Genomic DNA, 25520 nt, shown 5'->3' with positions numbered 1-25520 from the left:
TCGTGTTTTTAGGCTTCATTTTGTTCAGATTGTCACTTTGCACATTTAGAAACTGAGTTCCAAAGAGGCTCTTTGTGCACGGGGTCACTGACTGTGAAGGCACACGGGGGGGATTCAGCCCCCATGACTGTGGCCCAAGGACTCCTTCCCACCAAGCTCATCATTAGGAACTTGTAGCATTTTGAGCGTGAGATACAAAAACCTTAGCTTAGTACTTGTGACAGTGGCAAAGACTAGCAATTTCATATTGTGGAATTGACAGCCTTAGATAAAATGATTTCCTATCTGGAAAATAACCCTATTTTATTGCAAGAAAACTTTGCATGTTTAAGAATTTTTCAGGCCGGGCGTGGTGGCTCATACCTGTAATCCCAGCACTTTGGGAGGCCGAGGCGGGAAGATCACTTGAGGCTAGGAGTTTGAGACCAGCCTGGCCAACATGGTGAAACCCCGTCTCTACTAAAAATACCAAAATTAGCTGGGCGTGGTGGGCGCCTGTATGTAGTCCCAGCTATGCGGGAGACTGAGGCAGGAGAATCACTTGAATCCGGGAGGTGGAGGCTGCAGTGAGCTGTGATTATGCCACTGCACTCCAGCCTAGGGAACAGAACAGAGACTCAGTCTCAAAAAAAAAAAAAAAAAAAAAAATGCACAGAAAAAAAGGATGGCAGAATTTTAAAAATAACATATGAAAAAGCCCAGGTTACATTTGTTATTCTTTCCTTCAACCAATTGATGCCACTGAGGCCTAATTTGTTTTCCAGCATGAAAACACACACACAAGGCCTTGGGCACCCCACAAGTGCACGGCTACCTGCACTGCAAAATTCTGTCTTCAACTTCTTTTATGCTACATGTGTAAAGAATGTCAACAATTGTGTCTTATTTCCCCTCATCTACCTTGATTGAGGCAGAAAAATGGATAAACAGCAAATGCCGTGGCAAATATCCGTCCAAAGTGGATAATTATTGCATCATTATATTCGCTATTTTACCTGTCATGTACCATTAGAAGGTAACAAGATCATTGTCAGTCAAAGATGGGGGAGATAATTAGAGCATCTATAGGTTAGCAGGAAATCAAATTGGTGCTGGTACCCATCAGTGCCGAGGAGCTGAGCGTAATTAGGGGGAAAATATGCAAAGGGTGAGATGAATGAAGCCCTGGGGATTAGATACCGTGGCTGATTTGAGAGCTTGACTCTCCTACGTTCTGACATTGCAGATGGCGACGTCAAAATAGGTGTACAATTGGAGCAGTGAAAAATAGCAAAGCAAGGCGCCACTGCTACTGTCTGCAGGGCCCTGAGAAGTGCCTGATTTGGAAAAACACAGTGTTTATCGTGTTTTCCAATCCACTGGGTTTTTCTTCCTTATTTTTTCCAGTTTGGAGTCAGTTATTAACATAGGAAAACAGGGCTGTGTGAAATGGGCTTTTATTCAAGAAGTCACTGCTCTGCCCAGATTAGCGGATGTCTGCAACTGGACCGACTTCTCAGTGCCCTTTTCTCGCCCTGGACTGACTTTTCCAGTGCCTTGGATGCACTTCTCAGATGCCCCTGTGAAACCACGGGAGTCCACAGCACTCGCCAACCACAGATCTGCCCCCCGCCAATTTCTGAACATTTCTATTCTGATTCCCATTCAGCAGCTACCCAGATCTTGCTAACTTGAACTGCTTTTACTTTTTCCCTAGTAACATACAAACACCCATGCAAACAATCTCATCCAAATAGCAATTTCATCAGGTCGGTATAAGAAAATTTAACGTTTTTTTTTAACATCATGGAAAAAAACAAAACAGATTTTAGAGGACAGGGAGACTGCAAACTGATGAGGACTACACCACGTAATTAAAAGAGAGAAAAAGCTAAGACAGGAAAAAAAAAATCTGGAAGGTCTTACATATGACTGACCGAGTCCACAGATTGAAATGCAATAGAACGAGCAAGCAAAAACTGTTGTCACAGGTCCTAGGTCAGATTTCTCATCACTGCTGGAAAAGCAAACACTTTCGCTGATTTTTGAAGTAGCCAGGCACAAACAGAACTGGCTAACGTGGCCCACACTGTACACACATCTACAAAATCCAGAAGTACCTTTTACAGTATCTTGGACATACAAAAAACTAACAGAATCCCCCCTCCTCAAAAAACAAACCACAAGGGACTGTGTGGGGTGCAAATGTTTATAGTAACAAATTGGTGAGACACTAACCGAGTTGGGTAGGGTGGTCAGCCACTGCAGGTGAGCCTTCTGTTCTCACATGGGCTGGGTTCGAGGTGTTTCTTTTCAAGAGCCCGGTCTTGTACAGGTATGGCTTCTTCCCTAAGGTAATGATGGTCACCTCACACAAACAAGCAGCTGGAAGCTTAGTTCACATTTTTTAATAACATGGCACAGTTTACATTACACAAGAAGGCTCCGCCGATGAGAACATGCTGAAGATTCAGTTGCTTCACTTTTCTTTTCACATAGGATCTAGAAAGGACTTTATTACATACAGGATAAACAGCAAAAAGGTCCGTATAGAACAATCTCTTTACAATACTGAAAGCTACCACTACAGTTCCAGTGTACATATTCCTTGGATTTTTTTTAGTTGTTGTCTTAAAAAAAAAAAAAAACACCGCACAACATCTGGAGTTCACAAAATCTGAAGCTCACAACTAAACCTTCAGTTTACTACTAAAATAGATCTCTCTGCTTATTAGAAACAATGGTCTGTAGTTAACTTTTTTTTTTTTTTTTTGCAAAAACAGGATAACAACGTCAGATAGCACTTTAATATACTAGAAGACCAAATGGAACTAATTTTATTTCATACATATATTTTACAGTCCAGTAGACAAGATATATTGTATTTCTCTGCTAGTAAAGTCATATTCTCTCCAAATATGTAGACAAGAGGCTTAATGTATTATAAAAGTATTATGAAGAGACATTAAGATTGATGCAAACTCAAAAAACACACTCACACACAAGACTTTTTTTTCTGCCATCTTTCACCCTCTAACTCGCGATGGCTCCACAAGGTTGACCTGTTATGGCTGTTCCCAGACTTGATCACCAGCTGGAATACAGTGCGTCACATCAGGAAACGTGCACCTTACATCCGTCAGTTATTGAATACAGTGAAAACATATCCATCATCTGAGAAAACTTGAAGCTTTCTTTCAGGATCTGTTTGGGTGTAAGTAAATCTCATTACAAAACGAGGAAGTGTGTACAGGTATGAAATAGGACACACTAAAAAAGGCATGGTTCTCACATGAGGTGTGTGTGAAGTCACTGGCGACCTGTGTGTGTCTGACAGACACCACCACCCGTCCCCTGATTTTGGCATCTGGCAAATCCCACCCTCCCTGGCACCGGTTGCTCATGTCCTCAGTTACCTCTCCGGGGCTACACTTTCCCCCAGAGCCCACAAGCGGCAACTTCAGATGCTAAGTTCCAGCCTGGGGTCCAATTTCCAAAACAGGATGTTTCTCCGTTTGAAAAAAAACAAGCAAGGAAAACAGAGTCATATCACGTAAGCGCTTGTTCAGGGAAAATATGACCTTAAGTATGTTGTAAATGGATTTGAAAAGGCTCCTTTGAGTTAGGCGGGCTTTTGTGAAAAGCCCGAACATTCATTGCATAGTTGAAGGGTTTAGCTGTCTATAACAATATATGGGAACACAGCCTTAGCCGACTGTGTTCACTGATATTAAGTAAGTAAGTTTGCAAATAGCACATTTTAAGAAGTATTAATGTATTAATGTTACTTAATCTTTATCTATTTACATTTGTACAAAGTAAAGCTTTCATCTTACCCTTTTGCATATATGAACCATTAGCTCATGAAGCAATCTCTTTTTACATAACTATGTACACGGCCTTCCCACCTCATCTGAAAGAATTTTGCATGATGGATGGCGTGGACTTCTCCCCCCCCCCCGCCCCCCCCCCCACAATTATCATCCAATTGGTGTGTGTTGTCATCTTCACTGTTTTGGTTCAAATCAAAAAGTTTTATACGAGAAACAAAAAGTAGGAGACGTGAGAACATATGACTGGGCTAAAAGATCTGAAAAATCTCAACATATAATATACAAAACATTTCAAAATGTGCACTGAGTCTATACATTTTTTACAAGGGGAAGGGGTGGGGCTTTCCCCCCCCAGTCTGTGTGAGCCATGCAGGAGTTCTGTCTCTCAAGCCTGGCCTGGTGTCTGCCTAGGGTTTCTTCTTCCTCGTTCTTGCTCCTGTTCTCGGCTTATCGGGCCTCGATATCCTTCAGCGTGTGGGAAGGGGGCCTCTCCCTTATCTCTGCGGACAGAGGAGTCGTCCTTCTGGGAGAGACCGGGCGGCCCCCCAGCGTGGAGATGAGCGGGGGAGGTGCGCTCAGCGCTGCTGTCGGAGGGGTCTTGTTGAGGAGTCCGTTCTGGTTGCCCGCGGTGGGGCTGATGCGGGGATAGTGCATGCTGGGGAGTCCCGGGGTGATGAGGCTGGGGTGGGGGAGGTGTCCGTCGAGGGAGGCGGGGTGCACGGAGTGGAGCCGCGTGTGCTCGTAGTCTTCTCTGAGCATGTGCAAGCGCTCCCGCTCGTCCAGGTGGCCTCCCCGCTCGTGCTCCCGCCGAGGGTCCACAGACAGCGGGTGGTGGTGGTGGTGGTGGTGGTGGCTGTAGTCGTGAGGCTCCCGGTCCCTGAAGGAGCGGTCGGCTTCGTACAGCCGGGGAGTCGAGAGCCGGTGGAGCGGGTCGTTCCTTAGTAGGAAGTCCCTGCCCAGCGGGTCTCTCCGGTGAATGTCAAGTTCTCGGTAAGGATCCCTCAAGGGGTCCCGGATGGGGTCCCAGTGGAAAGAAGGGTACGGGAAGCGCTCTCCGCCCGGGAGGGGGCTGATGCCCATGAAGGGGGTCATCATGCGAGTCCTGTCCAGGCTGCTGATGCTGTTCATGGGGTGAATGCCCGTCACCCCCACTGTCATGGGCATCGAGGCCAGGGGCCCCGGGTGCACGCTGGACGAGGAGTTGGGAGGCGGCGGCTCCGAGGCCCGGTGGGTCTGCGGGGCCTCTGGAGGCAGGTCGTGGTCTTCCTTCCGCTCCTCCTTCACCTTGACCTCGGAGCTCTTCTTGGGGTTCTCGTAGGCCGGCTCACCCTTGCGCGGCTCGGCCTCCCGGCTCGAGGTGCTGTTGGGCCTGGCACTCTCCACCACCGGGGTCCGCACGTAGGGAGACGGCACCCGGGCCAGCTGCTTGGCCTCTTCACCCGCGGCGCGCCCCTCGTGGCCGTGCCCATCCTTCTCGGGCAGGTGACCCTCTTTCGCCTTGTGCTCGTCGGCGGCCAGGTCCTTGCGGGATTCCGAGTGGTCTCTCTCCCTCTCTTTGGGTTTGTCCTTCTCCCGAGCCTCAGTGTTCAGATGAGCCCGGATCTGTTCAGTGGAGCTGCGGGTATGTCCCAGGGCATTCACCGGGAGGATAGGTGCTGGTGAAGGGTGGCTGGAGTGTCTCTTCTCGACGCTTTCCCTGGGGGAGAGAGAGGAAGACAAGGACGCAGATGAAATGAAAGCGGGGAGTCGGCCGGGCCAGGGGCTGGGGGTGAAATGGTGGTGTGAAGAGGACAAGCTGGGGGCTGCTTCCCATGGTCGCCAAGGCAGCAGCCATGCCCTGGGCAGGGCAGAGCCAGCCACCCTTATCCTACTTACCTAGATTTTAGAGGAAGCTTAATGGGGGAGACGGACCAGGGATGAGGGTGAGGGGGAGTCTGCCGGGAGCAAGAATCTCTCTGCATGTTAAGAGCCTCAACCAAGAGCACAGAAGAAGAGCTTCCAGAAAGCCAAGATGGCTGCATGTGGTCAATAAGACAGTGATGTGGCAATCCAGCCCGACTGTCTGGACTCCCGGGATCATCTAGTGTTAAGAATCACGTTTTAAGAGCCCAACGCCCAGTATCACTTTTCTTCCAACTTTGCAACACAGAACCAGTGGAAGAAAGGGTTCAACATCAGTGTCACAGAAGTCTCTTGCTCCTTACAAGGACAAGTGACCAGTTTCAGAGCAAAGAACGTGGATACAGAGCCATCTCCAAGACACAGCACGTGAGAAAGGCTCAAAAGGAAGCCACAGTTGGAGGACTTTTGGGTTGCAAAGAGCACTTGTGCACCAGATGGGATAAGAAAGCCCAAGTCTGATGAGAAGACAGAGGGAAGGCAGTAGGAAAAGCAGGTCCCTAAACACAAAACTTCATGGGGACATTGAAAACAATTTTAGAGAGCAGCTGTGAGTGAAAACACGAGACAAGAATTTTAGAGACCTGTCTTGGATGGGGGCTCAAGAATATTGGGCAGAGAATGCAAAAACAAATGGAATGACAAAAAGGTGAAACTTGAGTTAAAACTAAGACCAGGCAGGTCTTACGGATGGTGCCAAGACAGATATGGCAAAGTTGAGGAGAGCAGCAGGCTGCCATGCTGGCTTGGTGCTGGTGTGCAAGGATCAGAGGACCACAGAGTATTCAGGAGGCTCCCCTATAAGGGCTGTTTCTTGCCCACATGCAGAGAAGAAGAATAACTTTTAAGGGAAGTATGGAAGAAGAGTATATTTTATTTATTAAGCTTCCTGACTTTAATCCAAGAGGCCATTTTGATGCCATCCAGAAAAACACGCAAAGGGCTGGTGGCCACATCCTGCATTGCACCTAGTGACAGGCTGTGTACAGAGAGCTCGCGGCCTAGGGTCGGCCAGGTTAGGTTGCTAGGCGTGCCTTATTTTGGCAGTTCACAGCTCAGAGCTGAATGTCATAAACATTCCTCCCAGTGGTTAAGAGATTGTTATCATACTGCCTTGAAGGAAAATTTGTTTTTCTTTTATCAGTCAGCATGATGGCCTCTGATGAGTATCTAATAATCTGCCCCATATTTAGAGTCTGCAAAGTTGAATTCTTTGAAATTACTAGGATATACACACACACATACATACACGGTATACAAAGAAAAGAAACATTAAAGATTCTGATCAAATTTGAATCTTAAGTACTGCAAGGAAATTGGGATTAGGTATTTTCTGTCAAGCGTATTTGTGCATTCCTTATCAGTTCATTTAAAGTGAAAATAGCCTAAAGAAAGAAAGAAAAAAGACATTTTTGTCAAGAATGCGTATGATATTCTTTGGAAAAAATACTCCAAGACATTCCCTCTTTAACGCTACTTTTTTTTTTAAGGCATGGGTTACCAAGTGCAGAGACAACGGTTAACAAAATTATCCACTAGTGAAACCAAAACCAAACCAAAACTGCTTGTCGACGTTTCTCTACATCTATGTGAGTAAAATTTTATTAGTCATCTGTGAGCCCCAGGCTTTGAGTTTGAACAAAATTTGAGAAAAATATGATGAGGCAATGCAAACATGGCTTTCTAAAAGAAAACAAAAAGAGGAAAAGAGCGAGAAAAACCTATGGATGGTTTAATGGACTGCACGGACTTGAAAGCAAATATGGAATTGATTCATGCTGTGTGTGTCTGGCCCGAAGCTCCAACTCCCTGTCTTCTAGAGAAAGACTTCTGTTTGGACACGCTAACAGGGACATGGGACGTGCTGATGTATAACTGCGACTGAGACAGGAATCTGTCGCTAGCTCTGCTATCTCCTACGGTCACCATATGCTACGGGCCATGGGGACTGTGAGGGGCTGCGGGCACTGGCTGTGGGGAGGAGCTGAGGCTACCGGGGCGGCTAAAGCACGAGGCTGGGACAGGGAGGGTGGGCGGCCGGTTCCACTGGTACTTGGCACAGAGCAGGCTCCCCCGTAGGGACTCGAGAGCGGTTTCTTTCCGTACCTTTCTTTGTCATCTTTACTAACAGATGAGTCTCGTTTATCTACATCTCTATCTCTGTCATGAGCTGCAGCGGACGCGCTGCGCTCCAGCTCCCCTGGCTTCAGCCAGGGCGGAGGGGTCGGGAACGACGGAGGCGTTCGGTGCAGCCGGTTCCAGGGTTCGTGAGGGTTGCTAAAGTTCTGCACACTGGGGCCATCCTTGTGGCCGAACATTGAGTTGGGTGCTGAAATGGTGAAGTGGAGAACAAAAAGGTTTAAGAGAAATTATATAATCTGCTGTAATGAAGGTACTTACCAAAAAACTTTTAACAGCATTCAGAGTTAAAATGAATACATATTATTGGGAGCTGGAAAAGGAAAGGAGATTAACAAATTCATTAGAGGAAGTCTTGTCCTACACTGGAGAGGTAGCTCACAGCTTTTTTTTTTCTTTTTAAAACCAAAAGCAAAGGTGGGGACAGGGGAAGTTAAAAAGCAAAAGGGACCAAATGGGTATTGAGATGACCTAATTCAACGTATCTGGTGCATGCAGAAGTTCCAGGCATGCAGAAGGGTGTGTTATGATGGTGGGATTTGGATTAATAATTCTAAATTAATTCACAGTAGAAGTCACTGTCTCCTCCACCCACCGTGGCCCTCTCAAGTGTCACCAGAGACCAGACAGGACCTTGCCCTCACCAGACACACAGGTCTCCTTCCTGTGTTTTAAATAAAGACCGACCTGTGATGGTATGCTCAGAGACACGTTTTAGCTCTTCCTGTACCCAGAATATATGGTATGTAGCATGAAAGAAAATAATTTGCATATTCAGCGACTAAATACTTATGTTTAGAACGTGAGATGGGGTTGTAATTCTTCTCCTAATCGAGATGGGCTTTTTTAATAGTAGAAAACTGCAGAGTCCTCCTAGATGATGGAGAATAAAATGTTGCCAAATCTTGATTATCCCAAGCCTGGTGGTGTCTTCCTGCTATTTTTCATTGTGCTTTTTTCAATTCCACGAATGCCATGGGCAAGATGAAATGTAACTATTGCTTTCACTTCTAATGTGAGCTGCAGCCAAGATCTTGGAGAGCAGAGATGGGATGTGGATGAAACTCCGCACTTGAGTAAACTTCCTGTGGTCATCAACTACACTGCCGTTCCTGCCCCTCAGAACTGGATAGCCACAGGGGGCTGCCCTCACAGTGGTGGCTCTGCACACTTCCACCTCACCCCACTGTGAAGGCCTGCTTTTGCAGTGATATAACCTACACTGGTCCCCCCAGAGCATAGTTTCCTTTTCTCTAGAAAGGTCTTGAGCCATATGCGGATCACAGGAGATAAAAAGTCCAAGGCAGATTTTTAAAAGTTAGAGGTACTCACTAACGGAAGGATTTCCAAGTCCCCCGAAGGCATTGCCACCAACTGCTGCTAGGCCTGTGAATGTAGACGGCCGATTAAAAGGCTCTGCAAACAAGATGGGGAAGAAGGAAATGGTCAGGGGCTCTGCTGGGAGAGGAACCCAGAGCTTCCTGGGAGCAGGGCGATGCGGGATCCCTGCCCTCTCTACGCCCCCACCTGGCCTGTCCCACTTTTCCTACCGGATGGTGTAAAAGGTTTTCGTTACACTTGGATTTAGGCACTGGGTTAGCAAAATATTTCTGAGGACTCTTCTTCTACAACTGTGTATTTTGCATTACTCTTCCTTTGCCCAGTGGGGACACTACTCAAGCCAGGATGTACTAACTTGCCTTCCTGCCTAGTCTCGCCTTTGCCAGGAATGCACTCTGCAGATTCTAACAGAACAGAAAGGAGGTGGCATCTGAATCCATGATGAAACTCTGAGGGCGTGCCTATGATATGCCCTGATGTTGTGCAAGCCAATGCCTGCATCTGCCTGTACACTTGCAGATGGGATCGAATACACAAAGGCCACACAAAGCATGCACCTTTATTAGGAAGAGACTCATTTATCGGGGCAGTGAGATGTAGAATAACTCCTCTCCATAACGTCAGCTTGTGTTTCTTTCCGCTTCCTAGAGGTGACCTTTGCTACGGGGCAAGAGCTCACCATCTTCTTCCAATGGGCAGGAACAGGCTGTTGTAAACTCGGATTCCCTGAGATACCAAGGAATGGCTCTCACCCACTGCACCACGGGAAGTTCAGGCAGAACCACTGCCGAGCACAGCTCTACTACCGAAAGAATACGGTGTAAGAGATGAAATCTGGAAGCTGGACGGGATGTACTGAAACTCCTAAGAGAGCACCATCTCCTGCCTAAGTGGTAAGCAGGGTATCTGGGACTCCCACCAGCTTGCCCAGAGGTGCAGCGGGAGCATGGTAAACACAGCAGGGTTGCCTGAAGCATACATCTCAGTTCCCATTATTTTGGGTGACTCACCTAGGTGGGCAGCAGGGTTGAGGAAGTTGCTGTGATGAGGAGGTGGCCCAAAAGGGGTCCCAGTTGGGTGTGCAGCACCTGTTAAGTCAAACACAACAAAACCAGAGTTTACAAAAAGCCAACTTCGAAGATGCAACCGGCTTCTACTTGCTTAAGGGCCCCGTGAGAAAATATGTTCAAGGGAGGTCACTGAAGTCCACCCAGGCCCCTGCAGGCAAGACACAGGGTAAAAGAAAATGCCTTTTTTTTTTTAGGAAGCAGAAAATCAATGATCCCTCTTTCTCTTTCCCAGCGTGGCTGGCCACCACCAAAAACAGGTATTTCTTTTTTAAGCCGATGACTCACAGTATTACAAAGACAGAAATAACTGCCTTGGGTCATGGGAGGAGGGGAGGCTTTATAACCAAGTAAATTTGGAGAAATACTTGATTAAAAAAAGCTAAGCAAGTTTCTTTACTGAAGGGCTTCTTAGAGCCATTAATAAGCTTACAGGCTCCTTCATTCTCTAAGAGGGGAACATTTCGTCATGGAATCCATTCCTCATAGAGCATCTCGGAGGACCAAGTTTTCACTTTGAGAAACACTTCCAGAAACCCAGCCCGTTATCATCCCTGGCTCAGGAGGGGTGGTCCTGAAGCTATGGTTCTTGGCTATGCTGCTCTGGGGACTTGCAGAATCCCTTCTCCTGAAGAGTATTTTAGTTCGCATGCACCCACATCGAAGGATACTATAAGGCCCGACTCTATAAAACTCATTATTGTGAGCTCAATTAGGTTTTAGGAGATGAAGTCCTCTGATGTCTCTCAACTTTCAATGCCAGGAAAAGCTGGTTGATTCTTATGTTTTGGGGCACTGAAAATCTTATAACTGACTCTGACAGGTTTTTGCTTTGCCTGCCAGGGAACTCAGGTCTAATTTAGTGGTTTCCTTCAGTTGTCCCTTGATCCACATTTCCTCCTCTTCTCTGTATTTTGCCTAATGTGTACTTCTTGAAGATGCCTCTATTCCTGTTCTTGAAGGAAGCCAGGAAAGGAAGGAAGGAAGGAGAGAGAGAGAGTGTGCAAATGTGAATTAGGGAAGGACATTTCTAAAGGCCTTAGGGCACCAAATGGGCTTGTTAATACGAGGCTACTTACTAGCTAAGGAGGCTAGCTTCCTGGAAGGCAGGCTTTGTCCTAGACGAGAGATTTGCCAGGGTCATCTGAAGAAGTCTCTAGTTTATATTCATGGGATTAGCACCCAATAGCAAGATGAAAATGGCTGGATTTCTTAAGTATGTACAAGTTATACACATCAGTTACAAGGTTCACCAAATAACTGTTTTGGGCAGAATCCCATACTGCTTATGCTAAAGAAGGTTACATTCTAGAATGGAAGTATAAACAAGGCCTGGATAAAGAATTTACTAAAAACTGTTCCATAATCCTTTGCATTTTGTCTAAGTTCCTATAAACAAATATAAATTCCCTTAGGAAAATGGATTAAACGTAGGGGTCGTTGCTGTCTACACTCTGTTAACTCGATTTATGTTTTGGACTGCTGTTCCCTCAGCTGCAAAAGTCTTGTGGCCTGGGTTTGGAGAGGAAGCCACTCAGTACAAGAGGAAGCCAATCAGTACAGAAGGAACATCATCCCTGTCACAGTAGTTCAGAATTGGAAGACACCTGAGGAGTTATCTATTCAGCCCTGCATACTGGCTTATTTTCCACCTGGGAACTGTAAAAATGATACCCCGCCTCCACCAAGTGAATATATTCCAGGATATTCATCAGGCGTTAGCAGTGTTGTCGGCTAAATAAAATTTTGGCCACATACTGTCTGTGTAGTGCAAGCTAATTAATGCTTCAATGAAGACCAGAGCTTTGCTGAGCCCAGGGCCCCCAGGGGTGCCTTGCAGTTCCAGAATTATTGAAGCAAAAGAAGCCAATTCATCCACTTGGCTCAAATGGAAGCCAGAGAGAAATCTATTCTCTCCAAAAATTGCTCTTCATGTAGCCCTGTCTCAGAGCCTAGGTGCCATGGTAACAGAGCCTTCAAATATGTCCCTAGACAGCACTGACAGAGAAAAACCTGAGACCTTAGCAAATTCCATCTACCCTCCAGGGGGACTCACTTGCTTTGGTAGCTAAGGCCCATTATAATGATGATTTCTTGCAGTGTGGGTGCTTCTCTCTTCCTGAACAGAAGAGCCAGAGGTCCACCAACAGTGAGTCTCGGATAAAAGCCTGGGGTGGCAGCTGGCAGGATGGCTGTAAGACTTGTCTCGTAAGGATCAGAAATAGGGAGCCCCTTGACTGCTTACGTCCAGAAGAATAAATTCTACTTAGCATAGTGGGTATGAAGTTATTAGCAGAATGAGCTCAGTGCCATCATTTTAAAGTGTTAACTGAGCTGAGCTCTTTGTGCCAGAAATTACACTTAAAAAAGCTTTAGAGAAGACAGAATGACAAGAAACCCTTAATACCAAGAGGGCTGTTCTCATCCACCACACACACAGTCCTTACAGCCGCTGTCTTTTATTTGTAGCTGGAGCAGGAATGAGCATAACCGTCACTCTCTACCTCACCCCTTCCACACGCACACTTGACAGTGTGTATTCTCAGAGGTTAAATGAATTACAGATCTGATGAACAGGTCACTTGGGTGTTTACACCGTTTCCTAAATTTCTTCCACCGCTATAACCAACCAGGCAATAGTATTACATTTTGCAGCAGAGAAAACCAGCAACCGAGTGGCCCAACCTCCCTATCACAGACCATACTCCTGGCAACTGCCTTAATCGTCTTTCTTTATCCTCAGGACTTTAAAACACGGCATGACTGAGCATCCCGGTGCAAAATTACAGTGCTCTGCGGGCACCGTATTAAGGGCGACCGCATCCTTCTATAATTCCTGGCATTGTTTCCTTCCGATCTGCCCTTGCAAGCCTTCAGATCTTTCTCAATAGCAATTGACATGCTTGTGAGTTATACTGGTTTAATACAGAAGCAAATAATGAACCGAAGCAATGTGAATCCCTGTAAGGGAAAGATGATCTCTGCTTCCTCCTTTAATGAAAGAGAGTGTATCAATAAAGATTCCCAACTCCCTGGATGTGCTGCAATGTTGCCTTGCAAGCTGGCATTAACTGTATTTTTGTAGGTGGTGACTGAGCAGCAGCTCAGAGCCCAAACCTCATTTATTTAGTTACCTGAGAACTACATTTCTCAGCTCTGTCCCCCCACCCAAACCCACACTCACCAGCGGCAGAGAACAAAGTTGAAGGCCGTGCCAGGTCATGGGGGTGGTGGATGGCTCCAAAAAGACTGGGGCCTGGAGGGCGGCTCAAGAACTCAGGTTTCAGTCCAAAGTCCAGCTTATGTGGGTCTGACTGCATCTGTTTCTACACAGCAAGGGGAACAGTAAGGGTCCCAAGGCCAACAGCAAGGAAGAAAGGTGTTAGTGAACAGCTGGAGCTGGAGACTGTGAACGGTGCACTTGGGTTCAAGTTTACAAACACTGTGAGAGAAAGCAGCTACACAAAAACCATTTCACCCTCAAATGTCAGATCTGCAGGCCGGTAGTGCCTGTTACACCAGAAATGTCTAGTGACAACACTAGTGTTTGGTCTGGTTTTGTTTTTTTTTTTTTTTTTTTTTGTGACGGAGTCTCCCTCACTCTGCTTTCCAGGCTGGAGTGCAGTGGTGGGATCTCGGCTCACTACAACCTCCACCTCCCGGGTTCAAGCGATTCTCCTGCCTCAGCCTCCCAAGTAGCTGGGATTACAGGTGGCTCCCAGAATGCTCAGTTAATTTTTGTATTTTTTGTGGATATGGGGTTTCACCATGTTGGCCAGGCTGGTCTCAAACTCCTGACCTCAAGTGATCCGCCCACCTCGGTCTCCCAAAGTGCTAGGATTACAGGTGTGAGCCACCGCACCCAGCTATGTTTGGTCTTCAAGATTAATGGCTTGAGAAATAAAACCATATCCTATTTATGGAGACTGCCACCACTCCCAAAGTAGTTCAGTGTTTTGCTGTAAAGGCCCATTTTAGTAAGGTTTAAAATAATAGTGTCTTAAAGCTCATTTTATTAGGAATTCTGCATGAATAATCTGCTGTATGAATTAATTGTTTAATGACTCTTTGCCATACTCTAATAGCTCACAGTACATTAGTAACTGAAAGTTATGAAGAAATATTTGCATGTCTATAAGCTAACTTTCAAATGATCACTGTTATATAACAATAACAAAGAAAAACAAAGTAGGAGTATTAATTTAACTAACAGAGGCCCTTTCTCTTCCTACTACCTGTAATTACCTGAGGAAGGCTGGAGGTGGGGGGTGTCCATCCAGACAAGTAAACCATAATCCCAGCACTTAGGGAGGCCAAGGCGGGCGGACTGCCTGAGCTCAGGAGTTGAAGGGCAGCCTGGGCAACATGGTGAAACCCTGTCTCTACTAAAATACAAAAGATCAGCCAGGCGTGGTGGTGCACGCCTGTCATCCCAGCTACTGGGGAGGCTGAGGCACGAGAATTGCTTGAACCTAGGAGGCGGAGGTTGCTGTGACCGAGGCTGTCTCCAAAAAAAAAAAAAAAAACTCTTGTGTGAAGTCCTTATCATGGACAGAAATCACTCTGTTTTGTCTTATTTATCTATCCTCAGGCCAATCTTTCCACCTACCATCCTCTTAGGCAGTAGAAATTGGGTCATAATCTTCCTCTCAATCTTTTCCCCTGGCATCCTTCTCTAGGCTGGAGGCCCTTGTACCAGCATGGTTTCAAAGCTGCCCCACCTCCTTGTTTCTTGACAGCTTTCTCTCTGAACTGGCTTCACACTGCCCTGGATAAGCACTGCTCCCAAGGCCTGGGGTCCTGGGACTTGAAGCTTCCAGTTGACTTTCCCTTGCTATGACCTCTTCCCCATCAGTCTCCTGGGTTTTCACTGCCCTTAGTACCTGCTTCTGACTTTCCCTCTTTTTTTTCTTTTTTTTTTTTAAGAGATGAGATAGATAGGGTCTCGCTCTTTTGCCCAGACTGAAATGCAGTGGCACAATCATAGTTCACTGCATCCTCTTGCCTTAGTCTCCTGAGTAGCTGGGACTACAGATGCATGTCACCATGCCCAGCTAATGTTTTTTCATTTTGGTAGAGACAGGTCTCTCTATGTTGCCCAGGCTGGTCTTGAACTCCTGGGCTCAAGTGATCCCAAAGTGCTTGCCTTGGCTTCCCAAAGTGCTTGGATTAGAGGCGTGAGCCATCGTGCCTGGCTACTCTTCTGATATCCCGGACTCATCTGATGCTCTCAGCCCCTTTAGCCCCATTCTAGCCTCAGCTCAATCTCCCTCATGTCCTGAGGGATCCTTGCCCTGCTGTACAACAGCAAAGCCCCATGAGGGGGCATCTATATTGACAGAGCATGGCGTGAGGATCTGAGACGGGGAAGTCTGCTGTTCTCTTACTGCTGAAGGCAACGTCCCACTCACCCATCACCCCTACTGAAAGCGAAAGCTATCCGTGCACCTCCAGCTGGAAATGACACCACCCATTAAGAGGGCACACACACTTTCCTCACTTTTTACACACAACCGATCTTCATTACTGAACTCTAAGCAACTGGACGCCAGGAAGGACGCATGCCCCCAGCCCGGCCCAGTAAGGAACCTGCAGGCGTAGGCTCTTTCAATAAACACTGGGTGAACGACTAAAAGAATGCGTAAATGAACGTTACAGAGAAAGGGAAGATGTAATTTCTGCTCAAAACTACAGGGAATGCTATAATGAAAGTCCCAGTATCAAGTAATAGCCAAGCCTCAAAACCAACCTTCTAATTCACTATGAATCTATAAAATTCTTTTGAATACCTCCTTTAATTTGGTGGCCAAATTATTTAGTGCTAATATTGCATGGTACATAGCACAGTTCCATTAACCACAACTTAGGGCCATGAAGCAAAATGGAGCTTGGGGATTACAAGCAGTTTGCTGAAAAGGGAAGATGAACGAAGTTATCTCATGTTCAAGAGGTCTAATTGAATTGGGATAATGAAAGTTTAAGTCACTGGGGACACTTTTATGGGAAAGAAGTTGCTAAAGTGGCACGTGCAACATCCCTCATCGCTTTTAACCAAAGAAGTTACAAGGAAGATGTGCTTTACCTACCGTTCCACTAACCACATCAACCAGAACAAAAACTGAATTGAACACATCATCAAAATCTAGTTAGCTCTTCAAAGCACACACATTTTCTAAGATAGACCACAAGGCTTCCAATTAAACTTCCCCTAACGATAAAGTACAAATGAGCCAAACTCACTGATGGCATGTTATAAGAAAGAGCAGGTATCTGACAACCAAAGCAAAATATCTTAGTGACCTCATTTACTGAGGTTTGCATCTTAACTTTTAAATGGGTTTTTATTTTTTACTCTTTTTTTTTTTAAGAGATGATGGGATCTTGCTATGTTGCCCAGGTTGGACTCAAACTCCCAGGCTCAAGGGGTTCTCCTGCCTCAGCCTCTAGAGTGACTGGAACTTGGGTTGTTTTATTTTAAAAATCACGTAACCCTTTTAAAAACATGTCTCTTCTGTGATGAAGAGCTCTATCTATCTCCTGGCTCATTGGTCTCCTGTATTTCTTTCATGAGAACTCCCAAATGCTGTTAGGACTAAAAGCTTGTTCATGAAGAAATGGATTAAGTGAAGCTTAGTGGAGTTACTTGATTGCTTGTTTGCTCCCATTTTTGCAGGCGTTGTAACATAGCCTATAAATACCCAGACTGTAAAATACGGACTTGTCAGTTACTTTGTTCCCTAAGCCAAGCGCTGATGCTGTATCCAGGGACTTGCAGAAGTTCTTGATCTCTCCCCTACTGAGTCATAAAGGCTCTAGCAGAACATGGAATATGTTCATCCCTATGATGAAAATATAGACAAAAAGGAAAAATCATCTTTGGACAGCGAGGTAACTAGCCAGAACGTGGCTCCTGCAAGTACTGACTGTATTCCAATCCCTGGCACTGACCATCAGGAGGACCAACGACAGTTCAGCGGCATCATCTTCATATAGGGCACACATGACTCTACCATTTTCCCACAGCCATAAAATGAAAAGAATGCACCAGTCACTATTTTTACAAAAACCCAAACCCAACGTTTTGTAGCTCTTCCCAGATGCAAAGTATTTTCTGTATTCTAATTCTTGGTCACTATAATTTTATTTCCAAAAGCTTTATTTTAGCATTTAATCCATATTCAAGACCTTTGGATCAATAAAATGACAAAATTATAAAGGGAACAAAACCCCGGGGCATTATCAGTTTGCTTTTGTTTTGTAATTTCACTAGTGGTTTCCCTAATTAACAGTAAGATTTCTGAGCTGGCTGCTGTGACTTGCACTGTAATCCCAGCTACTTGGGAGGCTCAGGTGGGAGAACTGCTTGGGGCCAGGAGTCTGAGACCAGCCTGGGCAACACTGTGAGACCCCTATCTCTACGAAAACAACAATCAAGAAATTAGCCAAGCATGGTGGTATATGCCTAAAGTCCCAGCTGCTTGGGAGACTGAGGTGGGAGGATCACATGAGCCCAGGAATTCAAGGCTGTGGTGAGCTATGATTGTCCACGTGTACTCCAGCCTGGGCAACAGAGTGAGACCCTGACTCTAGGAAAAAATAAGTAAGACTTCTGAGTAGCTTTTCCAAGAGAGGCTTGATCCTTCCTAACTATGGGTCTGTAAAATGTGTTTTAAATGCCTCCTTCATCAGGTTCTCCCGAGCACATCACACACTCACATGCGCATCCCATTCTTCCCTACACCACGAAGGTCGGACTGACCTTGACTTTCTGTTGGTGGTGGTAAATCTGCCAGGCGATGTGAACATGCATAGCACACCACTTCCCTGGTTTCTGGAACAAGAAAGAGCAACGTGGTTAGGAGGAAGACATTTCAGAGAAAACCACCTTCAATTTCCCCAAAGCTTTCAGCAGATTTTGGCTGCAGAGGCTTTTTTCGTGAAACAAGAGTGCTTTGTACTCTCCAAGTGCCTTCCATCAGTAGCTCTCCAGCGCCCAGTCATAAGGGAGTCACAGCCAGCTCCCCCTCTCTCCCCACGTGGGCTTGCTACTCAGAAAACCACATTGACAAGGGCCTCCCCGGTTACCAAGGACAAGATGGCAAAAGCCTGAATCCCACTCTGTGTCTCTTCTCTTTCTTTTCTGGTGCCAGCTGGCAGACCTGGTAGAGTGGGAAGCCCTACTTAACAAATGCTGCCATGCTATAATGCAAATCAGCTGTTCAGAAGAGCTCATTAGTGAATGTGAGTCAAATCAAAATAAGAGAGGGTACAGACCCTGTCCTAACCTCCCCCAAGACCGTGGTGGTTTTTATTTTAACCCCCAAAGTGGTACAAAGAAATTCACATTTTGATTGAAGCCCAGTTACCGTAAATGCTAAGAGTCAACTACCCATTCGTGTTGGTGGGCGCTGTTCCTAAGTTTAAAGAAAGAAACAAAGACAAGGATATTCCTTCCTTCCTGTTCTCTAGGCCTCTGCAGATCTCAAGTCCATCCTCCACCCTCTGGGGTTGAATTTGAATCCATATCTCCCCAGTTATTTCATGTCTTGCTTTATAAGGAGTGGAGTGCTGTGAGTGTATTCTCTTCTACCAGTCAGCGGGCAGGGACCACCTTTTCACTTCATTTCTGCTAAGTAATCTACCCATAAGCTCGGCGTGCGCGCTCAGTGACTACTGGACAGATGAGAAGAAAACACAGCCTCATTCTACATCGGCGAAGAACAGAAGCTTCTGGTTTCTACAGTACGGAGTTAGTTCTGAAAATATATACTTAAATGCAAGTCTGGGTCAGTTCTCTTCTCTTGCAATGAAATTATGGGTAGTTTGAAATCACAAATAATATACTGCCTCACCTAAGTGATGACACAATTCTCCTTTTTACCCTGGAGAAATCAAATTATCTGATTATGTGCCCTAGAAATGAGTTATGTATAGCAAGAAATCTGCTGTCCATCCATCTTCTGTCCAACAATTCATCATGTCTGTCTTACCCCCAACCACCAGGATTCATTTAGAGGTCATCACACTGGCCAGTCTCCAGACCTCGAGAACAATTTGCTTTAAGCAAGATGTTAACAAACCAGATGCTTATAGTAACCTCCTTCCTGCACCTTAAAAGGAGGTCAAACGGCTATGGCAAGTCAATGTCACTTAGTACAGAAAGAGGGAGCCACCAGCCAAAATAAATGGACCCAGCTACATATTTTCTAAGTGCAAGAGAGACTAACTTCAGCCTATAGCTTCAGTCTTTCCCCTTAAGTTCCAACTAGTCAAACCTTTTACCAGAACTGCTAACAAGAGATTGGACTCGTTGACTTTTCTCTGTTGTAGAGATAAAAAAAAAGCCAATGGCCTCCAACGGTCAAAGCAAAACAGTTTAGGCCATTTTCAATCACACTATCTGAAAAACCCAATCACCGTCATTCCAATGTCTTATTCCAACATTTCTATGGCTTATTTCCTTGTAATAGACTTGTATTTTTAACCCACAGGGAGTCAAATAGAGGTTGCAAAACAGTTCTAAAGAAGCTTTCTTACCCTTAACATAGGTCTGAAAGGATCTGTCAACTGTGAAGAGAAAATGACAACTTGGTTACATGCCTGTCACTCAAACAATTGCTCTAATTAACAAATTTGTAGTGCTTCATTAGGAGGGGAAATTAAAATGTTAGAATTTTACTTTTAAATGAAGCCCTTTTAGAGAATAATTAACCCATTTTCACACGATCAAAAGTGCCAAGTGTCCCCTCCCCCACTTCACAAGCCTTGGTACATCTACGCTGACAAGCCCCTGTACAAGTTTAATCAATAGCAATGTGCCCTCTGGCAACATGATTTGCTCACATCACACACCAGGAGTTTCACTGTTTTGAGCTCCAAACCACACCGGGTAGGTCTGAGGGAGAATGGCCTTCAGACCCCCGGCTTTTAAAGCTGTCTACTAACTGGTATCTGGGGAGAGGTGTCCTTTCCATCCATCCAGGAGAATTAGGCTCTCTTTACCAATACCCTTACATTGATGACTTTACATTATTTATAGCTATTAGACATTTTCCAGAAGTTCACTACACATCATGACATACTTACATAGTTGAGTCATTTTAAACTTCTATCTAACTCTGGTTATCAATTTCTGACTGCCCTTATGTAGGTAAAAAGACAATATTGTTAAAGATTTTTTCATATTTCTTATAAAGATGACTATAAATAACAATCAATGAGGCAAGATTGTATCTATCGTATAACTTCAGATTCCTTTTTTGGAAGCAGGCAGTGGTAATAAATTATGAATAAACAACATAACCAAAGCATAATGGATATTTTATTTAGCTCTAGAGTACAAAAGGATCCCTAGCACATTAAAAATATAGGGCCTAAGAGCCGTGCAGTACAATAACTTCCTGACCCCAGGCAAGGGGCGGATGTGTAGCCTGACTTCCAGGAAGAAAAGCGCCTTAGTGCTTTTCCATTCAAAACATTCTGTAGCTACTTCATTTGTGTAAGACAATTTAAGGAGATACAGACAGAGAAGATTGGTTAAGTAAAAACTATACAGGCTGACACTGTCCAATTTCTGGGCTCAGACCGTAACTCATTCCTCTTTTCTCCCATCGGCAAGTCGGTCTCTTTGTGTCCTATGCTCGCAGTGAGCAGGAGAGACTATGTTTTCTAAGAGTAATTGGCATTTTCTTCCACAAACTAGAAGAACAGCTGAAACAGCAGCTCGCTCAAAGGAGCTAAGGAAGATGCGAGCACTGGGCTGGCCGTCACGTGCAAACACACACACCCTGGTGTTACCTGAGACCAAGCCTGACTTTGCACGTACCCTCGGGTCCTTTTGGAGTAAAGTGTGTGGGACTGTCCCAGGCCGAGCAGCGACATCGATAGGGTTGGATGTCTACAAATTAATTAGACCACAGCTTACTTAGGAAGCACAAAACAGGTGACATGAAAGCAAGATCCTTCCCTCCTGCTAAATGAGAGAAGCCAAACTTCATTTGTTTGTTTCCTTCTGAAACGCAAGATTCATTTTTCTCAGGGACCACACATGCTCTTTCTCAAGGGGGCCTGACCACAGCTTGCTCTCTCCAGCAATGGCATCTAAAAGCAGAGAGAGGGCCCCAGAACATTTCACTGCAATAAAAAGCACAGGACCAAAAAAGAGAAGCAACAAACGTAAATGCTGTCCTGGAACTCCTCTTCCTCTGAATGAACCCATGGCAGGGACTGCCACTGTTTTTTTGCTTAATCACCAAACATTCCAAGAAACGCTTAAGTGAACATTATTATAATTGGCAGTATCAGGTGTTTCTCATCAGAATAACTGGAAGTACTTTACAGACATTAAGCTCTCCGTTTTAACTGGTAGACAATAATAAGGAATTACACTCAGTAATTACTCATTAGCAGTGGTGGAAATGGGACAAGAGAACCTAATTTAGGGACCTTGCGGATCTGCTCTTTGATGATTTCTAAAGCAATTCTGCTTGCTCTTACCTATTCCCATCACCATTCTCGAATATTGCTAATATTAACCTTATCTGTGAGCTTCTGTCCTTTGAATTAGCAACAATAAAAAGCCTACTTTGGGCACAATCACTATTTCTAGTGGGAAAGGATTCAGGACACGACACCAGCTATTTTATGGAAGAAATCACAACTTCTATGAACACCCCCCACACCAGGAAGTTAAACTTGTGGGGAAAAAGAGCTCAAGTTTAGGCCCAAAGCTTGCCTACAAGGAGAAGGGGGGAAAAAGAATGAAAGAAAGAAAAGCAATCAGCTGCAGTACAACTAACAATTAAGCTGGAGTTGTTAACAACCTGATTTGCATACATATGAAGAACTCCACTAATGAACTGCAATCTACATATTCAATCAGGACGACGGCCTGGAAAGGCCTATTTCAACACCAGGAGAGACACTTTCTTGCCCAGATGTAGTTTTCTGTGTGATTGGATAATTGTGAGTGAGGGAAATAGTCTAATTTATTAAATGACCTACCAGTCTGTCTGGGGAGGCCCCAGAGATTTGGTGTAACCTAGAGGGTACAGACCAGGGTCTGAGGGAGTAGTGAGGTGCAGACTGGGGGAAGGAGTTTAAAATCACCATCATTTTATCTCCAGACAGGAGGTGTTTAATGAGGCCGTCATAAAAGCCCTGTATATCTGTAACCTTGCATATAGGCTGCAATTCAATGCAGGCAAATTCAATAGATGAACTGAATTCAATGCAATTCAATGCAATTCAATGCAGGTGATTTTGAAGGGGGAGGGGACCCCACCTCTAATGCCTTTTAATTCTTTTCCTGTCCCTAGTTTTAATGAAACACGTCTTTGGAAATGCAGTTATGTGCTTATCCTGGAAGACTCTGGCCCAAAACTGTGTTTTACCTTAGACATGAGATGGGCGGGGAAAGAAAAACGAAAACCCAATGGCACACAGCAGAATATCTTCAAGTCTGAGAATGGTTACCCACATGAAAGTACGGCTCTTTTTATTTTTGTGTGAAAGTAAAACAGAAACTGTAAGTATATTTAAAAAGAGAGTGTTTCGAGAATGACTCTTCAATTGACCTTTAGAGACAGCTGTAGCCAACGCTGGACGGCATTATCACTGACTAGGTAGAACAGAATTTAATTTTTATAAAGGATGAAAGGTTAATTTCACACTAGGATGTTAGTAACTGATGACAAAGTCTTGGCCTTGGCCAGTGTAACCATGGCAGGGGTGGGATGGCTGAGAGAGAGGGAGAAAGAAAGGAGGACCAAAATGGGAGGCGACCACCCCACCTGCTGGCAGGCCCTGTTTGCAGCCGATGGGGTTGGTGAGGGAAATGAGGGAGAATGAGGAGAATTCATAGGATACAATTTTAGTTGTGGAACCTTTATCCCCACTTCTACTAAAATCAGTAAGGACCCAGCTTTGTGTCTTTACTAATTACATACACCTGAGGAACAACCTGGCGCACATGTGTCTGATATTTCATAGAATTCCTGACCAGAAGTTATGTCCACGATATTGGTAGTAAAAAAATAAATATTATGTATATTTTGAAGAGCACAAGAAATCTTAGCTTAACTGAGATTATCTGGGTAGTACAGTTTGAAAAGTAAATTTTCACGGCCATTTAAAACTAGATGGACTTGGAAAAAAAAGAAAAATAGGCTCACTCTAATCCCAGCGGTCACTTAGGACCTGATTAATGAGTCACTGCACAGGCAAGAGGACGCAGAACTTCCTGCACGCCTGGCCCGGGACGCCACTTAGACACATGCCTGTGTGTTTTCACTGTGAGGTTTCTTACCTTCGGCTGAAATGCTCCTTGTAGTGAACCAAAAGGGCCAGTGGGTGGGATCATAGGGGGGATGCCCGACACTGCAGGAGGATAGGAATGGAAGAGCTGTGGCCAAAGACGGAGAGGGGGAAAAAAGATTTTAGTAGGAGGCAAGTGACATATTCAAATTCCCGTCCCATAGAAAGACATTGACATGAGCAAGCCACGTAATCTCAGTTTGATGCCATTAGTCAAGAAGCCATGATGGAATGATCACACAGATGTGCCACGAATGTGTAACTTAAACAGTCAAAAGTAGTTCAGGATCAATCAGCCAGCAAATGACATCCCGGGTGAGGGCATCATTAGAAAGGGAGCTTTTCTAATTATCAATTGTTAAATCAGATAGAAGTCCTAAATGATTGGAGATTTTAATGCATTTCAAAAACAGGAGGGATCCTGAGCCAAATAAGACGCCCAGAAAATTACAAGTTAATTAGAGGGGGAAAAAAAGACAGAAAAAAGAAAAAAAAAAGGGGAAGAAAAAGAAGTCTTCATGAGTGCCAGGATTTTATACCATTAAAACTCAATTAGTACTTTCGGACTTTTAATAGTTTGAGGAAATGAGAGTATATTCACAATCCTTGCTTCATTAGGTTGTTGTAGAAGTGGCAGTTCCAGAGGACAATTTAATTCTCTCATCTAAAATAATGACAAATATTTGTGAAAGGGTAAAATAAAACGACTCGATGTATACTTTTAATGGAGCTGCCAATTTGTCTAGAAGATGGATTCTAGTTGCACAGAAATAACCCGAGTCTGGAATATCACTATCGAGCTTTCAGTTGCTCTTGTTTAAGTCTCAGGTACTCAAAGCACTTCCGTATTAACATATGAAGTCTGAGTTTTTATGGCCACTTCTGAATGGTATCTGCTATTAAATGAACAAGCTCTTTGGAGGATACTCAAGCCAAGCCCTTCACGTAGGAGTCCACTCTACGATGGTAAAAGAATGATTCTGAATGAAGACTATGAATTTTCCTGAATCAACAGCCTATAAAAGGACACAATTGAGGAAAGAAATACAGAGAATCTGAAGACAATGCAAACACAACTTTCCCTCCTTCTAAAAATTTAATCTTTTTGAGGTCCTATTGGTTTGGTTCCATTTACTGTGATCAAGCCACCATACAAATATTTTAAATAATGCCCCACCTTCGTGGTGGTTTATTATGTCAAAATTGCAACAATAATTGAAGCTCTTCTTAATAAAGTATTTGTGTTATTTTTGGTAACGACTGAAATTCACATTTCACAATCCTGTGTTCAGAGCACGTCCTTTTTCTGTTGGTCTTTATTTCATTTTGCTCCCTTCAATGATGCAGCAAAGTTTTTCAGACTAATTGATATTGAACTAAATCCACTTAAACAGTGATTGCAAGCCAAGTGCCCTCATTTAAAACTACTTTTAAGTCTAAAATTGTGTTTTAGATACTTGAGTGCATTGCATCTTAATTCCCCTTATAATGTCCTAATCCCCAAAGCAGGGGAGACTGAGTACTTCATATATTATCCACTATAACTCCTAATATGAAATAACTCGCACAGTACACTGAATAAAGCTGAGTAATTAAATACATGCCCCAGTGAAACACACTCAAATTTCTAGTATTCTGCCTCCAGGTGGGCATTTTCCCTTTAATGTTTACAATTTAAAAATTGGATGTTCTTACCACTTTCTTTTTGCTTTATTCCATCATTGACCTCTTAGAATATAAATATAGCTGACTATTCCTCCCTCTGACTAAAAACCTGAAGCGCCTAAGTAAGTAATAATACATACACCTTCCAAAAATTCAGGCCTCCAGGCTTATTCTCCATCTTCGGCCTAGGACTGTAGAATATGCATATCAGAAGGCACCACAGTGGGTCCTAGAAAGTAAATCTGAGCCACTTGTTGGGCGCTCAACTTTATTAATTATTATT

General features: G+C 44.5%; 1 protein-coding gene across 14 annotated transcripts in view; it reads right to left on the bottom strand.

Annotated features, from left to right (window-relative positions):
* Nucleotides 1-2372: 2372 nt before the first annotated feature.
* The window catches only part of AUTS2 (activator of transcription and developmental regulator AUTS2), a 1185632-nt gene continuing 1162484 nt past the window's right edge, over nt 2373-25520 (bottom strand). For 7 of the 14 annotated variants that reach the window (XM_055392673.2, XM_055392675.2, XM_055392674.2 and 4 more), the window contains 9 exons: nt 23565-23660; nt 21084-21155; nt 19796-19825; nt 18018-18089; nt 13443-13584; nt 10202-10279; nt 9183-9266; nt 7818-8040; nt 2373-5508 (listed from right to left, as the gene is read on the bottom strand). In XM_055392673.2, coding sequence (XP_055248648.1) covers nt 4260-5508; nt 7818-8040; nt 9183-9266; nt 10202-10279; nt 13443-13584; nt 18018-18089; nt 19796-19825; nt 21084-21155; nt 23565-23660 — 2046 coding nt within the window. In that variant the 3' untranslated portion in view covers nt 2373-4259. The remainder of the gene's footprint in view (nt 5509-7817; nt 8041-9182; nt 9267-10201; nt 10280-13442; nt 13585-18017; nt 18090-19795; nt 19826-21083; nt 21156-23564; nt 23661-25520) is intronic. The other 7 variants (XM_055392678.2, XM_055392679.2, XM_063708587.1 and 4 more) reach the window with 4 other exon arrangements.

The sequence above is a fragment of the Gorilla gorilla genome, chromosome 6 (genome assembly GCF_029281585.2).
Source record: "Gorilla gorilla gorilla isolate KB3781 chromosome 6, NHGRI_mGorGor1-v2.1_pri, whole genome shotgun sequence".
NCBI lineage: Eukaryota > Metazoa > Chordata > Mammalia > Primates > Hominidae > Gorilla > Gorilla gorilla.
The sequence above is the reverse complement of the archived record's forward strand: the minus strand, read 5'-3'. Positions and strand labels throughout refer to the sequence as shown.